The following is a 19,410-nucleotide window of genomic DNA, read 5'->3' on the forward strand; positions in this document are numbered from 1 at the left end:
GTTATTCCTCTGAGATTGTAGGTCTTTGTATTGTATAAGGAAATATTTTTCACACCATTGTTTTCTAAAATTATTCTGTAAAAACAATTATACTGTATTTTAAGGAAGCTGTTGTGAACAAATTGTAAACGTATGAAACCTATCTCCATTGGCGATGCATGCCAAAGCTCAGAGTCTGGAGAAAATGGAGACGTATTTTGTATGCTTTTTGACATGAAAGCAATTTCATTGCACTCAGTTGATTTTCATGTGTTTTTTTTTTGTTTAAAGTTCATTTGTGTTTCTGACATCTGGTATCAGTTGGTGTTGCCGCTGAAATCCATGTGGATCAAACTGCTATATAAGATGTCAGAAAGAGAGAGAATAACACATTTCCTTCACTTTTCTCAAGACTAGTTTTTATAGATGCAATTTCTCTTTTTGCTCTATTGTGAGGAATGGATGGCTGTCAGGAAATCACTAATAGTTTACAAAGTTCACTCTGGGGTTGGTTGTGGAGTAAGGGGTACAATTAGATCTGAGTTTTAGCCATACCACTACAGAGAGGCTTCCCCTTGATCAGATTTTTAACTCCCAGCTTAAATTTACATTTTGGGAAGGCAGAATGGGACAGTGCATTGATGTGCCCCAGATAGCTCTACCATAGCTTCACTCCTTATTTTCCCCCTCCCTTTCTGGCATCTGCTGTTGTCAGTTGTCATTGAGCAAGAAAGACTCTACAAGAAGGATGAACCATCCGTGGCTAACTAAAGAAGTTAAGGGTGGTGTCAAATTGAAAGAAAAAGCATACAATGTTGAGAAGATTACTAGTAGGCTAGAAGATTGGGAACATTTTGGAAAGCAGCAAAGGATGACTTTTAAAAAAAGGAGAAAATAGATGAGAATAAACCAGCAAGACATATAGAAACAGACATTAAGAGCTTCTACAAGTATGAGAGTAGGTAAATTATATGTTGGTCCCTTGGAGGATGAGACTGGGGAATTAATAATGGGAAACAAGGAAATGACAGACTTTGAACAAATATTTTGTATGTGCCATCACAGTAGACACTAAAAGAGTTGCAATAATAATAGAAAATTGGGAGGGAAAAAGGAGAGAGGAACTTAAAACAATAATTATCATTATCAAAAAAAAATTAGCCAAACTAGTGGGACTAAAGACTGATGGGTCCCATGGACTTGATGACCTGCATCCTCGTGTCTTAAAAGAAGTGGCTGCAGAGATAGTGGTTGCATTGGTTGTAATGTTCCAAAATTTCCTACATTCTGGAAAGGTCCCAGTGGATTGGAAAACTGCAAATGTAATGCCCCTATTCAAGAAAGGAGGAAACTATAGACCAGTTAGCCCAACATCTGTCTTTGGGAAAATGTTGGAATCCATTATTAAGGAAGTAGTAGCAGGACGTTGAGACGATTACAGTAAAACCATGTTGATTGTATGAAAAGGAGATCGTGTTTGACAAATTTACTAGAGTTCTTTGAGGATGTAATGAGCAGGGTGGATAAAGGGGAACTGGTGGATGTAGTGTATTTGGAATTCGAAAAGGTGCCACATAAAATTTACTGCACTAGGTAAGAGCTTATGGTGTTGGGGATAATATATTGGTATGGACAGATGATTGGCTAACTAACAGGAACAGAGAGTTGAGATAAATTTTCATGTTGACAAACTGTAACTAGTGGAGTGTCACAGGGATCAGTGCTTGGGCCTTTACTATTTACAATCTATATTAATGACTTGGATGAAGGGACCAAATGTATTGTAGCCAAATTTGCTGACAGCACCTGGGTGGGAAAGCAAATTGTGAGGAGGATATAAAGAGTCTGAAAAGGGATATAGATAGGTTAAGTGAGTGGGCAAAAATTAGGCAGATCTCCATCTGTGGAATGTGAGATTGTTTGGTATGTGAGAATGTGAGGTTGTCCACTTTGGGAAGAACAGAAAAGCAAAATACTATTTACACGGAGAGAGACTACAGAATTCTGCGGTACAGAGGGATCTGGGTGTCTTTGTACATGAAACACAAGGAGTTAGTAGGCAGGTACAGCAAGTAATTAGGAAGGCAAATGGAATGTTGGCTTTTATTGCTAGGGGAATGGCCTACAAAAGTAGGGAAGTCGTGCTACAACTGTACAGGGCATAGGGAGACCACACCTACAGTACTGTGTACAGTTTTGGTCCCCTTATTTAAGGAGGGAAATACTTGCATTGGAGGCAGTTCAGAGGAGGTTCACTAGGCTGATTCCTGGGATGAAGGGGTTGTCTTCTGAGTAAAGGTTCAGCAAGTTGGGTCAATACTCATTGGAGTTTAGAAGAATGAGAGGTCATTGTATTGAAACATAAAATTCTGAGGGGCCTTGGTAGGGTAGATACTGAGAGCATGTTTCCCCTTGTGGGGAAGTCTAGAACTAAGGGGCACATGTTTCTGAATAAGGGGTCCTCCATTCAAGATGGATGAGGAGGAATTTCTTCTCTGAGTGGATCTTTGGGACTCTCTACCTCACAGCCATGGAAGCTGAGTCCTTGAATATATTAAAGCTGAGGTAAGACAGATTTTTGAACTGTAGGGGCTGTTGAAGGTTATGGGGAACAGGCAGGAAAGTGAATTGAGGCCAAGATCAGATCAGTCATGATCTTGTGGATTGGCGGAGCAGGCTCAAGTGGCTGTATGGTCTACTTGTGCTTCTATTTCTTATGCTTTTATGTTCTCAGTTCATTTGAGCCATTCCATAGAATAAGATTGGTTCCAACTTTGTGACCTTATGGATGTTAACCTCCTAAATGACACTTGAAGGAAAAGAGCACTTTATTACCATTTTGCTCCACAGAGTCTGAAGTGCAGTCTTGGGTGACATGCAGTTTCTTCCAGTTAAATATCAAGAAGACTGAAATCAATATCTTCAGCTTCCGGGACAAACTCTGTACCGTCACCACCGTCGCTGTCTCAGCAGAAAGCAGGCTGTTCAGAACCTCAGCTTCCTGTTTGATCCTGAGCTGACATCCTGATATATCCTATTCACCATCACAAAGGCTGTCTACTTCCACCTCCGTAACATTGTATGCCTTTACGACTACCTCACATGATTGAATGTTACATTTGTGAATAAATTGAGGTATTTTTCCCAAATGAAATCCAATATTTAATTATTGTACCTTAGTACAGTGTCTGCAGGCAAGTAATTTTATTAAACTGTATAATACAAGCAATGGTCTTCAACTATGGCCCCAATATTAACTTGGAGGCTGGGAGAGAGCGTCGGCACTGTTTTATGGTCCAGAAACCCGAAGAACGGTTTCCCTCAGGTCCAACTGAATTTAATGGCAGGACATGATTCACGTTTTCTCCATTTCTTGGCTGCAAAACAGCCCCCACCCTTTCTTTCAGCCTCTAAGTTGATGTCTACATCATCACTAAGACTGCCTATTTCCACTTCTAATGTCACCCGAGTCCGTCCCTGCCTCAGCTCATCTGCTTTTGAACTCCTCATCCATGTCTTTGTTACCTCTAGACTTGGTTATTCCAATGCACTTCTGGCTGGCCTCCAACTTTCTACCCTCCATAAACTCATTCATCCAAAATTCCGCTGCCCTTGTCCTAAGTTGTGCCAAGTCTCGTTCAGCTATCGCCTGACCTATACTGGCTCCCGGTTAAATAGTGTCTCAAATTTAAAATTCTCATACTTGTTTTCAAATCCCTCCATGACCTCACCCCTCCCTATCACTGTAATCTCCTCCAGTTTCTCAACTCTTCAATATATCTGCATGCCTCCAATTCTGGCCCCTTGAGCATTCCTGATTTTAATCTCTTCATTGGTGGCTGCACATTCAGTCACCAAGGCCCTAAGATCTTTATCCATCCCTAAACCTCTCCTACTCTTCTCTACCTCTCTTTCCTTAAAACCTACCTCTTTGACCAAGCTTTTGATCATCTGCCCTAATATCTCTTTATGTAACCAGGTGTCAACTTTTGTTTCTTAATGCTGCCAAGAAGTGCCTTGGAACATTTCACTATGTTAAAGGTGCTATATAAATACAAGGTGTTGTTGTTAAATGTGAATTTGACCAGTGATCTCTCCACAATTAATTTCTGATCTTGGTTGTGCTTTTAGCCAAAAGACACCATTTGGCATCTCAAAGGGAGGATTGGGGGAGGGGGTGTGTGTGGTGTGGAGTGGTCAAGTCTTGCATTTGTATGATTGGCCCAAATAAGAAACTTAACTACACTAATTTGCAAAAACAGGATCAGAAGACAGTCCATGGAAAAGTCACTGGATCATGCACTGTAACTTGAACTGTTCCCATTTATCTGTTTAAGTTTTCAATGTGGTTCCAGATGCCATCATCACTTCTGACTTAGTTAAATATGTAGCTGCATTAAACATTTATGAACACATGAAACATAAATAATAGTTATTAAACTTGTTCCGGAAAATCAATTATTTAATGTCAGAGCTCCTTGCAAGAAGATTCCCCACACTGTTCTGTTTATCTCTGTCTGGGCTTTGAGTTCTCTTGTTCCCAAGTTCCTGGTGACACATTCTGTGTTGTTCCTTCACATTTAAAGAGAAATTACATGGCAATGTACTTTTACTCAGTTCATGTGTGGCCTTGCCCAGAGAACACTGTGAAGTTTGGTGGGCAAGATGTATTATGTGAGTTGCAGTTTCCATTCTGTTCTGGAACTATAATGCACTGAGTGCCTGTGTCATATGTCATTAAGGCATAAAATTTACAAGGAACAGTGAGCTTGAGGGAGGAGGGGTCAAAGTTTTTTTCTGTATTCACACTGTTCTGTCAATAAGTAATCATTCTGCGCCACATATGGTTGTTGGGAGATATGTTTTATGTTTTTGAGGGAAAGTTGTTTGCACAGTGACAGCTATGTTTGGTCAATTGGGCGTTTGAATTTGAGATGTGACTAACTTGCTAAGAAGGGGACTGAGCTGGGATCAAGGTATTGCCAACATGCCTAGTCCGAAGGCAGATCTTTGTGTTGCACAGACTTGCAGGCATAACCTGGGTGACACATGTTCTTGGGAACAAAATGGAAGCAATTCTCCAGAGCCACACTGGCAGACTTCAAAATGAATTCGGGGGGATGCGTGGACGTGGTGTGGCAACGTTGACACCCCCAGCCATGTCTGACCCTCCACTGGTTGGAGGGGAATGCTTTAACGCTTTGATTCTAAGCTTGGACACTAGCCAGAGGAAGCCAGGCCCGAGTCATGGAGAATGGCCAAATGTTCAAGGTCTCAGTAATTGGAAAACGGGCAATAGGGAAAAATCTCCTTGGCACAGTTCTGCACAAACAACAGCTTTAGCAAGAACTTCAAATTAAAGCCTGGCTTGGGTATAAAATTAAAGCCCGACCTGACAACAGGCAACCTGAACTTGACCCGGGCCTGACTCCTTTAATTTTTTTCTCATGCCCAGCCCGACCCGACCGGAAAATATCAAACTTATTATTGAAACAGAAAAAAATCGTAGATTAAAAAGAAAACAATACAAAACAGTACGGTCCAGCCTGACCCGACCCAAGCCCGAATGCTGGACACAGAATATAGACCCGACCCGAACCCGACACACGTAGTTGGTTTTGGTCGGGTTCGGGTCGGGTATCCAGGCTTTACTTCAAATGCACTGTGGGAAGAAATGGGGGAGAAGCAGGTATTGTTTGCTCTCACATAACTTTAAAACCTTGGGGCATATGGGAGGAAATAAAGGTCCCTACACCTTAAGTAATTACTGCAAATCCATGTGGGAGTACAGAAAAAAATATTGTATAATGTTTAGTACCTGAAAAGCGATTTTGAGAAGAGAAAACCAGTCCTTTACATCTGAGTTTTCTACAGATCTGTGAAGCCGATATCTTTCGTGATCAGTAAGGTGTGTGATATAAGCTCCTGTCTGTCCTGTAACACATTGCTTCAGTAGATTTGCTCGACCACAGAAATAGCCAAGCTGCTGCCACATGAAGGTGCACCACAGTAATGATGGGAAATGGACTTAAGATCCAGGATTACTCAATAGTAATGTCACAGGTGATCTGTGAATATTTTTAGCTGGTTAGTTTTTGGTGCCATGTTAAAACAAAGCTTGTTTTTTAAAAAAGTTCTTCCCTAAAAGCTTTAGCAGAAATGGCAAAATTAAATAACTTTTTAAATAATTAGTTGACCTGAATGATTAGGAACATAGTATTTTGATAGTACTTTGATAAGTATTTGCATCATTAAAATTTTAATTAGAACTTAAGGTGATGTATGTCTTGCAATTTTGAAGCTTCAAAGAAAAAGTAGTACTCAGTCGATGTGTGAGGCGGGCCTTGATTGCAATCCTGTTACTCTGCAGTTTGATTTTGTTGTTTTTTCCTACGACATGGTCTGGTATCAGTTATTCTCAAAACTCCTTGATGTTTCATACTTGGTTGGTTAAACTGTGAGGCTGTAGCACATAAGACCAGCATCCAGTGAGTTTGGGTCCTCCTATTCTTAACCCTATTTATTCTGCTTTATTTCTTGATGCCTGACATTTTTTTTTAATTCAGTAGCTGAAAAGTGCAAGAATTTTGTCCAAGAAGCTTACCTACTCTCTCAACCCTATTTCTACTAAACTGCCCAGCACCCAACTTCCCTTCCACTTGCCTGTTCTCAGGTCTATCCCGCTCTCCTTCCAATTTGCTGTGATCCTCAATAAAAAAAAACACTCTCGACCCTCTGTCTTTGCAAACTACCTCCCCATCTCAATCTTCCTTTCCTCTCCAAAGGCCTTGAATGTGTTGTGCTCTCCAAAATCCACACATCTTTCACTTAGCTGCATCTTTGAACCTCTCCAATCATCTTTCTGCCCCGCCGCAACACTGAAATTGCCCCATTCAAAGTCACAAATGTGACTGTGACACTGGTGCACTGTCCCTGCTCATCCTTCCTGACCTGAATGTAACTTTTGACACTGTTGACCACACCTTGCTGTCCAGATGCTTGATTCATTCAGTGATGTGATCTATACTACTACTAACCAAGCTATATCTTGGTTTCATAAGCTAATACTCTAGGACAAGATTTTTGAGTCCAAGGCAGTGTCAAACTGTATTTAACATTGAGTGTAATTCATCTTTCCCAGTGTGACATCACCTGACGCCCTTCACTTTTCAATGTAGCCTTTTGTTTTATTAAATTGTATTCTGGGAATTTTACAGGTGTTAGTGACTTAATTTCATAATTCTGTGAAAAATGTAAATGATATTTTATGTGGGTAATTACATACACAGCAAAGAGAAAGCTTGCAGCTGTCTAATTGAAGAGAGAGTAAGGGAAATGAAGTGAAGGGAACTTTGTATTCAAGGGATTTACTGCACTAACAAGTGAGGCAGACCTGACCAAGGATAAGTTATAAACATTCACCTTTATTTATTCTCTACATGTAACATGAATTATACTAAAGGAATGAAATAAATTGAGCTAAGCCATTCTACAACTTAAACTTTAGAATAGTGCCATTTGGAGGTCCACCAAAACTCTGCTGCCCTTGCGGCACAGTGGCGCAGTGGTTAGCACCGCAGCCTCACAGCTCCAGGGACCTGGGTTCGATTCTGGGTACTGCCTGTGTGGAGTTTGCAAGTTCTCCCTGTGTCTGCGTGGGTTTTCTCCGGGTGCTCCGGTTTCCTCCCACAAGCCAAAAGACTTGCAGGTTGATAGGTAAATTGGCCATTATAAATTGTCACTAGTATAGGTAGGTGGTAGGGAAATATAGGGACAGGTGGGGATGTTTGGTAGGAATATGGGATTAGTGTAGGATTAGTATAAATGGGTGGTTGATGTTCGGCACAGACTCGGTGGGCCGAAGGGCCTGTTTCAGTGCTGTATCTCTAATCTAATCTAATCTAAATCACACCAAATCCCGTTCACTTATCACCCCTGTGCTCGCTGACCTATATTGGCTCCCAGTTAAGCAGTGCACCAATTTTAAAATTCTCATCCTTTTTTTCAAATCCCTCCATGACCTATTTCTGCAATTTCCTCCAACCCCACAACTGTCCGAGATGTCTGCACTCCAGTAGACCTGCCACACAGTGAAGTGCATGGATTTACCCAACATGCTTTTACCAAATCAGTTGCTAGTGTAAATGGTTATGAAGGTAAAATTGCTATGAAATACTGATATTCAAAGCCATACCTATTCGTTGAGTGTTTGGCTGTTCCTCAGTGGTCTGAAGTTTTCACCTGAGTCACCACCCCCAATCATCATCCCCTTACAGAAAAAAAAATTCTTGACCCTTTTGTCCTTGCAAACTACCTCCAAATTCCAACCTACCTTAACTCCCAAAAGTCCTGTAATATGTTGTTGCCTCCCCAATCCATGCCCATTTTTCTACATTTCCTTGTTTGAATCCCTTCAATCAGGATTCCACCCCACAGCACTGAAATGGTTCTAAAATGTCAAAAACAACAGGCTTTGTGACAAGTGACCATGATGCATTATTTTTCCTTGAACATTCTTCAGCCTTTGACATGGTTGACAATGCTCTCCTCTAATTTATCTCCTCCGATGTTTAGTGGAACTGCCCATGTTTCCAGGCTTACCTATCCGCTCATAGCCAGAGCATCTCCAGCAAAGGCTTCACTTCCACTCAGCTATGAGGGGAGTGATAGAAAATACTTAAGCATACTGTGTTTTGTGAATAGCAACTTCGATAATGTATTTGTATATGGAGGATAAACAATTTTCGAAGAATGAGTAACACCATTCCAATGGTAAGTTAATGTAACATTTTTTTAGATATGTGAATTATCACCAGATTTTGCAGTCAGTGGGAAAGGGATGGCGCTCACTAGTGACCTCAAAAAGCTGCCCACAAGGAAAGAGCGGGCTCGAGAGCTTGGATTTCCTCTACTCTGATGTGACTGTGAATTTGGCCCCATCTGTGGCATCAAGCAGAAGTGCAGGCAAATCCACAAATCCGATTGAAGAATTCTTACAGACAGCAAACCAGGAAGTAAAATGCAGGGATTATAAGTCACATTTTAATCATTGTACAGAAAGCAAAATAAAGATTAGGACGTGCACATGGGATTAAGGCTCAAGCTGAAATATTAGCTTTCAGAAAAAATTAAAATTAATCTCTCATTTTTTAAAATCATGCAATTTTTAAATGTTTGAGGAAATGAGACTTCAAACTTGTAAAATTAGTTTTTCAGAGCCAGAGAGGTTGTTCAGTAGTAATTGTGATTTGGTGTGCCATTAAAATCTCAGTTACTCCTGATCGAACAAAGCTTAACATTTTCAATGGTTTTTACAGCGAGAATAATGCATATAAAGTTGAAGTTCACATCAAATCGCAGATTCTGTGTTGATCGCATCTGCGAAGACAGCATAGGGCACCCAGTGCAGGAGTAGGGATTCACTGAGAGCAGCTTCTGAATTTCCATGTTTAACTGCACATGCCAAAAGATCCTGTCAGTTTTACACATTAATGATGGCAAGCAAATTTCACACAATAACTTTAGTAGAGGAGGTTTCATTCAGGGTGAGCTACCTTTCACAAAGCTATGAAACAGTGTGTCCTTAATCGATTGTATCTTCATTGCTGTAGCTTTCAGATTCTACTCAATGATAAATAGTTGTATTGCCATTTACAAAACAAATTTTCATTGTTTTCAAAGTCCTTCACAAGAAAAGGAAGGATTATTGGATAATTTCAGTCTCATGTTATACTTTTACACAACTCTGTTCACAGTAGTTTGCAAATATGATGAATGGTCTATGTCTCATGTTAAACTATTCTAATAGTATGTACAGTACCTTGTAATAATGTATTGCAAACTTTAGTGCATAAGTTTGAATATAATTTGACTTTTCTAGTGTTTGTATTAAATGGATGTTGCATTGTAGTTAAATTATAATATCTGATCCGGAAAGTTCACCTCTGATACAATCCCAGTTTGAACTCCGACAACTACACCACAACACACTTATTTAGCCTCAACAAATCTAGTGATCAAAGCTTATTTACTTGATTTGCATGAATATCATAATTATACTAAATGAACACTTACTGTCACTTACTTTGACCGAGGACAATACTTCTATCAGTAGCCCTTCTACTAGCGATGGAGGAGAACTCTTCGGCGCATCAGGATGTAAGTTCCCTTTAGTGATCCAGCTGCTAGCAGCATTGGAGGATTTCCTGTTTACAAGTCCTGCTACATCCAGGAAGTCATCCTTTTTATAAGTAAATCATCTTCTGATTTCAGCTAGTTTAACACAAAGCTGTAGGCTAGACTGTCTTTTACTAAATAATAAATAATCAAAGCAGAGAGCACTAGTTTTTGTTCTCACATTTTTGATTGTTCTTGCAGTTTGTAACTAGCTTTAAGTAATATGGTTAAGGAGATTGAAAAGACAGCTAATTTAGACAATGTAAAATGCAGTTATACATCACAGCACTCATTATAACATATCTTCTTCCTCAATCAGAGCATTTTGACATTCCGTCTAGGATCATGAAGAATATTTATTTGAGCAAGGTACCATTGAGCAATTGGCACTGTGGACCTGTGCACCATCAAGGGTAGATGCCTTTAGGAAGGGAACAGGAGAGAAAAATGGCAATAAAATTTAATGTACAGTAATTACATGAAATTGTATCTTTCAGTAGTTTCTCTGACCTTTGATATTTGTTCTGTCTCTTATTCAGTCTCAGTGACAGTTTCTTCACGGTTAAGGGTGCAGCACTTTTTCTACAACAGGGAAGCAGTCCACAGGCGCCACAATGTTACCATCACCACAAATATGCAGGTGAGCAGTCTAGGGTCAAAACTCTCCTAACCACTTTGGGTAACCAGTCACCTGGCTTATTAAGTGATTAATAGTATGATTTTCCACCATAGTTAATTTAGGTATGCTTTCTTTTCAGTGCACAAATAATATAAATCTGGATAAGCTGTTAAATTTCACCTAAATGAAAGGGGACGTCTAAGGGGTTGGGGGAAAAAAATCAGGAACAACTGCACATTCCAGGCCTTTGAGAAGAGGAGGTCTGATTCAAGGTGACATACCTTTTAGAGAGGTATGAAGTAGTGTGTCCTTAATCCATTCCTGTAGCTTTCAGAGGAAAGGAGTTGGCCATTCAGCCCGTTGAATGCGATTCTTCATTTAATTTGATCATGGCTGATCTGTACCTTGGCTCAATTTACCTGTCTTTGATCCATATCCTTTAATAACCTTACCTAATAAATATCTATTGCTCGCAGTCTTGAAACTTTCAATTGAGCCAACATCCACAGCCTTTTGAGAAAGCAAGTTCCAGATTTATATCCCATTTTGTATCTGTTTTTTAAACAAATGTTTCTAATTTCACTCTTAAATAGCCTAGCTCCAATTTTAAGATTATGCTGACTTATTCTGGATTCCTCCCTCAGAGGAAATTGTTTCTCTGTACTTATTGAATCCTTTTATCACTTTAAACATTTCTCCAACTTCAACTGAAAAACATATTGTAACTGTGCTGGCAGTATAATTGGAGATCAATGTGTACCGATGTGTATTATAATTCCAAAGGCCAGTGTTAGGACCAGGTGAGGGAGGGTTCTCAGGTTCCCCTCTTGCCCCTTCCCTGGTTTGGCCGTAACAGGGTTTATCTTTTAAAACAATGTTTTTAGCTTACCACCTCAGTGAGTTTTTGCACACTGCTCTCAAATTGTAATTGCAAATGAACCAATCAGACAGATTTTTTTGGGTTTAAGCAAGAAAGATGTAAGTTTATGAGCCTTATCACTATAACTCAGTTAAAATTACTAAAATAAGCGACTCAACCATGCTAGCGTGCATACGAGATAAACACACACACAGATAGAGAGGGGAAGAAAGAATTGGTGGGGGCGGGGGGCATTGAAATAGGGTTAGCCATAAATGGAATTCAGTCACTGTCTTTTATCTTTGATGTAAAGTCCTTGGTTGAAGTTGAGGTCTTGGAGTTCTCGCTGGGTCACAATGCACCTTCAGACTTGCTTCTGTGGTACCAGAAGGCTGAAGAGAGGTTTCAGTTGTCATCTTGGTTGCCTGTAAAGTTCTGTAGTCTTGAGGCTTGCGCTGCCGCCGTGGCTTTCCTGGGACATTGCTGGAGAGAGAGAGAGACAGAGGGAGGAAGACCTTCCTTCCCCTTTTTCTGTTCAAATCGCAGTCTGATTCCTTTCTGTGTGGCACAAGTCAAAAAGACCCCAGTCTGGCCAGCAGGTAGGTCATGTGACCATCTCTTTGTTTGAAACAGCAGCTTCTTTGGTGGGGTGTGGGGGGGGGGTGGGTTGGTGGTGACGGTGGTGTTGCTGGATACTAGAAGCTTGGTGGGGGGCGGTTCTGGCTCTTACGCAAAGATGTGGATCATCACTATTGCCCAGATCAATCTTGTTAATTTAATCAGTGAGCACTCCCATTGTCTCTGTATTCAACTGTCTCTCAGAATGCAAATGTGCAGCCATGTTTTCAGCTGGTTCGTTCTTTAGTTTTTTTAAACAAGTTATGTGCGATGTCCAGTTTAAAAAAAAGTTTCAGTAGTGTCCCCTCTGACAAAATTAATGTTTCCATTTGGTGGTGTGATTTCCGTCACAGCCAGAAAGCAACAATAGTGCGATTATCTGTATTGTGGGTTTGGAGACAATTGAGTGTTTTCCATAATCATTGGCTGTAAATGAGAGATGTTTGTTCACTAGAGATTCAAGACAATGAAGTAGCAAAACAGAATTTACAGTGAATAACATTATGTTTCAATAACTGCAGACATGTTGCTTAGTAACAGTCTGAAGTAAATGTGTACTGTTTGGCTTTTTATTTAAACTTTTTATGTATTTAATGTGACTTTCCAAAAAAAACAGTTTACAAATCTACTCGTTCCTTTTAAAAGGCATTTCCTACAGCGTTTAAACACAAGTTACATTTGTAATTTTTTGTTAATGTAAAGAAGACATCCGAAGGCACTTTACAAATGGTTATAAGGAAACAGATGTCACACCAGGACAGGAAAGATTAGGAAGGGTGAACAACCGTTTTGTGAAGAGATTGATTTTTAGAACTAGAGAGAAGGTTGAGTAGTGGAGAGGTTTAGGGAGGGAGTTCCAGAATGTAGGACTGAGGCAATTGTAGAAGGAATGGAGGAGATAATGCACAGCAGAATGGAGTGTTTGAGAAGGAAGATGTAGGTCACAGATGGGATGGATAAGGCCATGGAGGAACTATAGACCAGGCTGAGAATTTTAAATTTAATACATGCAGTGGCAGGGAGCCAAGGTTAGGGACAATGGGCAAACAGGACTTGGTACAGGACAGAACATGGGAGGCGAGTTTTAGCTAAGTAGGAATTTATGAAGGGTGGAGGTTCGGAGGCAAGCAACATCCTGGGTATTACCATTGACTAGAAACTGAACTGAATCAGCAATATAAACACTGTGGCTACAAGAGAAGGTCAGAGGCTGGGAATTCTGAAGCAAGTAACTCACCTCCTATCTCCCTAATGTGTCCACCATCTACAAGGCACATGTCAGGAGTGTGATTGGAATACTCACTTGCCTAGATGAGTGCGGCTCCAACAACACCCAAGGAGCTTGACACCATCCAGAACAAAGCAGCCCACTTGATCAGCACCCCAGCCACAATCTTAAACATTCACTTTCTCCGCCGCCAACGCACCGTGGCAGCAGTGTGTACCATATATAAAATGCCCTGCAGCAACTCATCAAGACTCCTTCGACAGCATCTTCCAAACCTGTGACCTCTCTGCCTAGAAGGACAAGGGCAGCAGACGCATGGGAATGTCACCAACTGCAAGTTTCCTTCCAAGCCCCACACCATCCTGACTTGGAGCTATATTGCTGATCCTTGGCAGTCGTGGGATCAAAATCCTGGAACTCCCTTCCTAACAGTGCTGTGGGTGTGGTTAGATGGGCTGCAGCACTTCAAGAACGTGGCTCACCACCACCTTCTCTAGGACCATTAGGGATGGGCAACAAATGCTGGCCTTGCCAGAGACACCCACATCCCATGAAATGAATAAAACAAAAAGGAATAGTTGAGTGTGGAGGTAAGAAAGCCGTGTATAATGATTTCTCACTCTCGCTCTCCTTTTCCCATCCCGCCCCCCCCCCCACCAACCTTTGATAATTATGTAATGCCCTTCGTATTCACCACTGTCTTATTTTCCCCTTATCTCAAGGTTTCTACGTCCTTTTTATCTACTCGAGACAGGCCCTACATTCCTGCTAGACAGTACACAGACAGTCTTCAAGGACTTTAGCTTCAGCTGCAGTGAGCTGGTTGCAGCTTGACACAATTTCCCATAATCCCTCTACCTTGGCATCTTTTATATTATGCTCTGTGCTTCTACTGTACTATACTACAGATGTTCTTTTGGGTTAAATATTAAATAATCTTTCAAACTCCCCCATTTGAGGGGAAGATATCCTTATCCACCCCTCATTAACTATTTTTAATTAAAGCAGAAAATTCCAAACTGTGTTTTCTGATGTACCTGACGCACAAGATGCTTAAGATGGCCAAGCAAGAAACCTCTTACCACTAATATTGCTTGGGTCAGTATCATAAACATGGACAGAGTTCGGAGCCATGGGTGTTGTCCTACATTACATATTGTTTCCCACCATTGGTGCTCTCCTAATTGTTCTATTTTGTCCCTTCTTTGGTAGTTTCTTGCATCATTTTTACCAGGTGTTTTTGTGAGGTGGTAGTCCTCTCTATGCTTTCTCGTAGACTAAAGGATAGTGGAAGTATGGGATATCCAAAGCTCATGACAGCTTTGCGGACATCAGCCTGCATAGAGAAATTAACTCTCCGTTTGGTGACATTGTGTATTAACAGTGAGCAGGACATGGGTGGGCTTGAAACAAAAGGTGGGTTCTATAATAGGACACTCCTTCCTCCCATACCTCATTGTCTGGGCATTGGTGGTAATACAATACATCCCCATCTGAATGTAGACAGATTTGGCACTATTTTCATCCCACTTTTGGATGTCCTTATTGCATACTGGCTATTCCTGGTCTTTGGTGAACCCACACGCAGGTTGTCCCAGGTTCCTAACATCGCAGCGGCATAAGTAAACTCGTCCTCTTTATGAACAGCACTCGATATTTGGGCTGTCCTAGGTTAGACTGCGTTTGATCAAAATTGGTGGAGGGTTTCCATAACGAAGTATGGACGTCTTGGTCCATCATCCTGATTGATTCTACCCTAGATACCTCCCATTCATCCTCTACCTATAGGCGGGGTAACCATAACACTACCAGGGCTATGGTTTTATTCCCATAGTCCTTATTCCCTTTCTCTAAATGGGACAATCCATGCTGCCTGGCCCCTGCGGTGTGATTATGGTCTGTGAACCAACACCTGATCATACTGTCATGCACAAAGAAAGGAATTTGATTATTCCCATTATCAAGGCCAGCCATTTTCTGATCTAACATATAGCTTCCATAAATCAAGCACACATTAGCCTTGGATATGTTACTTTCAGCCACATTTTATCCTTCGTTATCACATTGATGTGATCCTGAACAGAGAGAATATCTTCACCTTATCTCTGTTGGGAGATTGAGATAATTTGTTAATTATATCTTTTCCCTCTCCATTTGCCCCTGCTAAAATTCCCTTTAATTGTCTCCTCATGGCCTCTTTGTGTTCCCACATATCCTCAATATTCTGTTCCAGGCAGCCGTCCCCACAGTGCCTGATACCTACCCATTCCCAAAGCCCCCTCTTCCTTCTGCCTCTCCTGGCTGCTGCCATAGAATTCACCTCCATTACCACCTTTTCTACTGTCCCAGCTCCCCATTTTTCCTGTGCTTGATTCTGTGTCAAGAAATTTGACTCTTTCTTACCAGTTGGTCATAAAATGCTTGGTATCCCCCGGGAACAATCCTTTGGGTACACGGTTAGAACGAAATGTAATATAATAGGCACTATCTCATATCTCGCATTATTGTATAATCGTTTGGGAGTGGCTATTCGCCCATTTGCTGGCCTTTTATTTTATTGCGGGCACTCATCTATCCTGTGGTCATCCTTTGCCCTGTCCCTCCTTTCTTTGTCATATATTTGGACATAGTGAACCAAGCCACAGCATGACACTTTATTGATGCACCCCACCAATCCTTGATGCCTCTTGCTCATCTTTGGCCAATTTAATGTGTCTCTGCACTGTCCCAAGTAAGGGATTCCCCTGTAACATTTATTTTGCTCGTCCTGAACTACCCCAGAGCTCGGTTGAATCCCCTCCATTTCCTTTTTCCCAATTGAAACTTTGGCACTGCAACCATGGCACATTGGCACTTTATCATTAGTCCTTCCCCCTCTTGCACTGATATCAAATGTTTTGTCCAGTTATACTTCTCACAAATAGACCATCAGGTCGCAACCTTCTTGTGGGTTTTCACTCTCTGGATTTCCCTTGATGTCTTGTGCAATCACTAGTTGCAAGCTTTGTATAAGGATGGTCACTATGGCTGGTTGCATGTGCTGTGGCTCCATGACTGCAATAAGACAAGATCAGTGCAATATTTATTCTCTCAGTTTTTAGCTGATTAAAGTGATAGGAACTGAATCCAATAGACTGTGGGACTTGAATGCTCTGCAATTAGGTATGGCCCCTTCCATTTGGGTTCAAAGAAATGCTCCTTTTGCCATAATTCAGGACCATAACTGTGTCTCTCACTTGATACACAGATGGTTGCACCTTCTTGTCAAAGTATTTCTTGATCTGCTTCTTTGACTTCCCAGCCTTTGTGTCTAATTACTACACCGTAACACCTGTACTAACCACTTGGAACTACATGGCTCCTGTACCAGAGGGCTCATGCATGGCAATGTCAGGTGTCACAGGGTTCTCATTTAGTATTCAGGTCATAGCCTGATACTGTGATATTCCTGTTTTGTGTGGGATCAAGTGGATCGCCATTAAACACATTGGTAGCATACTGGCCCATTGAGAGGGGTGATCTGCACATAGTTGCTTCAGCTTTGCTTTCAGGGTCCTATTGTCCCCCTTCTGGAGATTGGGGTGGTGGGAGATGTGTAACTTGCATTTAATCCCCATTATTTCTTGGAGATGGGTGAAAATTTTCCTAGTAAAATGAGAGTCCTGACCACTATCCACCTGCAAGGGCACTCCCCACCAGCAGATCACTTCACTCAATAAAATTTTGGCACCATTGATTGCATTATTGGAACGTCAGGGGAAGGGTTCAGTGCATCTAGTACGACCAGGGCATAGGCATAATTCCCTTGGGCTTGGGACCGATGAAGTCAATTTGCAAGTCTGTCCAGGGTCTGTCTGTGACAGCGGGGCACTCTGGAGGAGAGTGCAGTTTGTGTTGGGGAAGGGATTATGCTGCAGACATCATGAAACTGTGGAATCCATAGTACCCTTCATGTTAGGCCACCATGCAATTTTAACAAACTTTTCAAAAGTTATATCAGCCAAATAGTGGCAGCCCACTAGGTGAGAGTGGAAAAGGAATAGCAATTCCTCCTCATCGCTGGCAGAAAACACACCACTGGAAAGGCATCTGTTGACTTTTGGAACATTAATATTTGGGTTTCCAGGTTGAGGATAGGGGCCAGCATGGTATGTGAGGTCTATGACATGGGCTGTGGCAGCGTTCTGCCCTGCTCGTGGCATGAAATCACTGTGACATGCGGTAGATAATGTTTTTGCAATGCCACCAGATCAATGGGGTGAAAGAGGGTACAACTAGCAACTGAATCTTGGTACTCACCTAGAGAGTCACAGGGGTCGCCTGATAGGGCTGCCTTTTTTGCTGCTTAGTCGGCCTTGGCATTCCCTGCACTCTGGATGCCCCCCTCCTTATGGGATGAAACCTTACCAATGAAACAAGGCTGACTACACTCCTTTCGAGACATCCAGAGCATTCTGAATAACGGTCCGTGGACAAGGAATTTTCCGTCCATGATACAGTGTGTGTTCTAATGGTATGAAAGAAGGGACAATATGGTGTTGATGGCATGTGCAATATCAGACCAAGTGTTCACATTTTGGTTTACATGTTCACATCCTTCTTGAGTACTTCTGTCTTTAATGCAAAACAACCAAACCTGGGCATAATTATTTCTGACATGTCATAGCATGGTGATGATTTGGACTAAAGGCTTTACCGATCCAAGACTTGGCCTTAACCCATTCAGGCTGTTTGTTATCTTCCAAGACAAAGTGTTTGAGAAGAAGAGATATAGAGGTTACCTCTAATATAATGTCAATATAATCAGTGTAAGGTTCATCCCCCTTACTGGTATAAGAACGGATGTGACAAAAGTTCAGTTATGAATCTACTTTATTGAGACCAAGTTGGAACAAGTTTATTAGGTTTTGTTCAAACTAAATCAATAAACATGCAGCAGTTTAAAGCGGGTAATACTACCTGTATCAAGCCAGGATGGAAGAGTGCACGTCCTCTCTTGCAGCTTTGATCTTTGGTCTTCAAGCTTTTCTGTCTCTTCCCTCATCTTCCTCTCTCTCTCTCTCCTCTTTTTGTCCATATAAAAGGCCAAAATTGGAGTAACCTAGAAATTTTGGAGGGCTGAAGGAGTTTATAGAGATAGGGAGGGGCAAGGCTGTGAGGTTGACTTGAACACAAGGGTGAGAGTTTTAAATTATAGCTGCTCGGGGATCAGGAGCTAATGTAAGTCAGTGAGCACAGAGATGATGGGGAAGCAGGATTTGGTGCAGGTTAGGATATGGGTAACTGTTTTGGATGAGCTTAAGTTTATGGAGGATGGAAGATGGGAGACTGGCCAGGAGGGCCTTAGAATACTTGAATCTGGAGGTAACAAAAACCATGAATGAGAATTTAGCAGCAGATAGGCTGAAGCAAGGGCAGAATCGGGCGAAATTAGAGGTGGAAGTTACGCTCATGTTGATGGAAAGGATATGTGACCAGATACTCAGCTCAAGGCAAATACGATATTGAGGTTGTGAACAATCTGGTGTCAATGTGACACAGTGGCTGGGGAGGGGGATGGAATTGGTGATGAGGGCCAAAGGCACTGGTGTCAAACTTCCCAATGTTTAATTATTGTCTATGAATCTCAGTGTGGGGAGTCAGGAGGTAAGTTATTCACTGCAGAATATCCAGCCTCTGACCTCTTAGCCACAGTATTTGTGGCTGTCCAATTAAGTTTCTGGTAAAACAATCAATAATCTACTGTTACAAAAGGTTCTATTTTCATACTGAAATCTTAGACATCTGTGTGTTGTAAAAACTGAAAAAAGGATTTTCAGTAGACTTGGACACCTGTGAATAGCTGGAATTTTTAGATTTTGACTCTGTAAAGAACAGGAAAAGCAGACAGTTTCAAGGAAACAGCAGGGGTTTGACTTCCTCAAAGCAATA

At 41.4% G+C, this 19,410-nt stretch overlaps 1 protein-coding gene and 1 long non-coding RNA gene across 4 annotated transcripts in view; one reads left to right on the top strand and one right to left on the bottom strand.

The window, feature by feature from the left end:
- Positions 1–19,410, top strand: part of LOC137382609 (protein phosphatase Slingshot homolog 1-like) — a 145,197-nt gene that overhangs the window by 24,056 nt on the left and 101,731 nt on the right. For both annotated transcript variants that reach the window (XM_068054779.1, XM_068054780.1), the window contains exon 3: positions 10,695–10,795. In XM_068054779.1, coding sequence (XP_067910880.1) covers positions 10,695–10,795 — 101 coding nt within the window. The remainder of the gene's footprint in view (positions 1–10,694; positions 10,796–19,410) is intronic.
- Positions 9,000–10,151, bottom strand: LOC137382612 (uncharacterized). 2 transcript variants are annotated; one of them, XR_010977225.1, is made up of 3 exons: positions 10,054–10,151; positions 9,534–9,662; positions 9,000–9,432 (listed from the first exon to the last, which is right to left on the bottom strand). It is a non-coding gene; the product is annotated as an uncharacterized lncRNA (long non-coding RNA). The 2 variants fall into 2 exon arrangements; XR_010977224.1 differs by having other exon boundaries at positions 10,064–10,123.

This window comes from Heterodontus francisci, chromosome 23, assembly GCF_036365525.1.
Source record: "Heterodontus francisci isolate sHetFra1 chromosome 23, sHetFra1.hap1, whole genome shotgun sequence".
Classification (NCBI taxonomy): Eukaryota; Metazoa; Chordata; class Chondrichthyes; order Heterodontiformes; family Heterodontidae; genus Heterodontus; species Heterodontus francisci.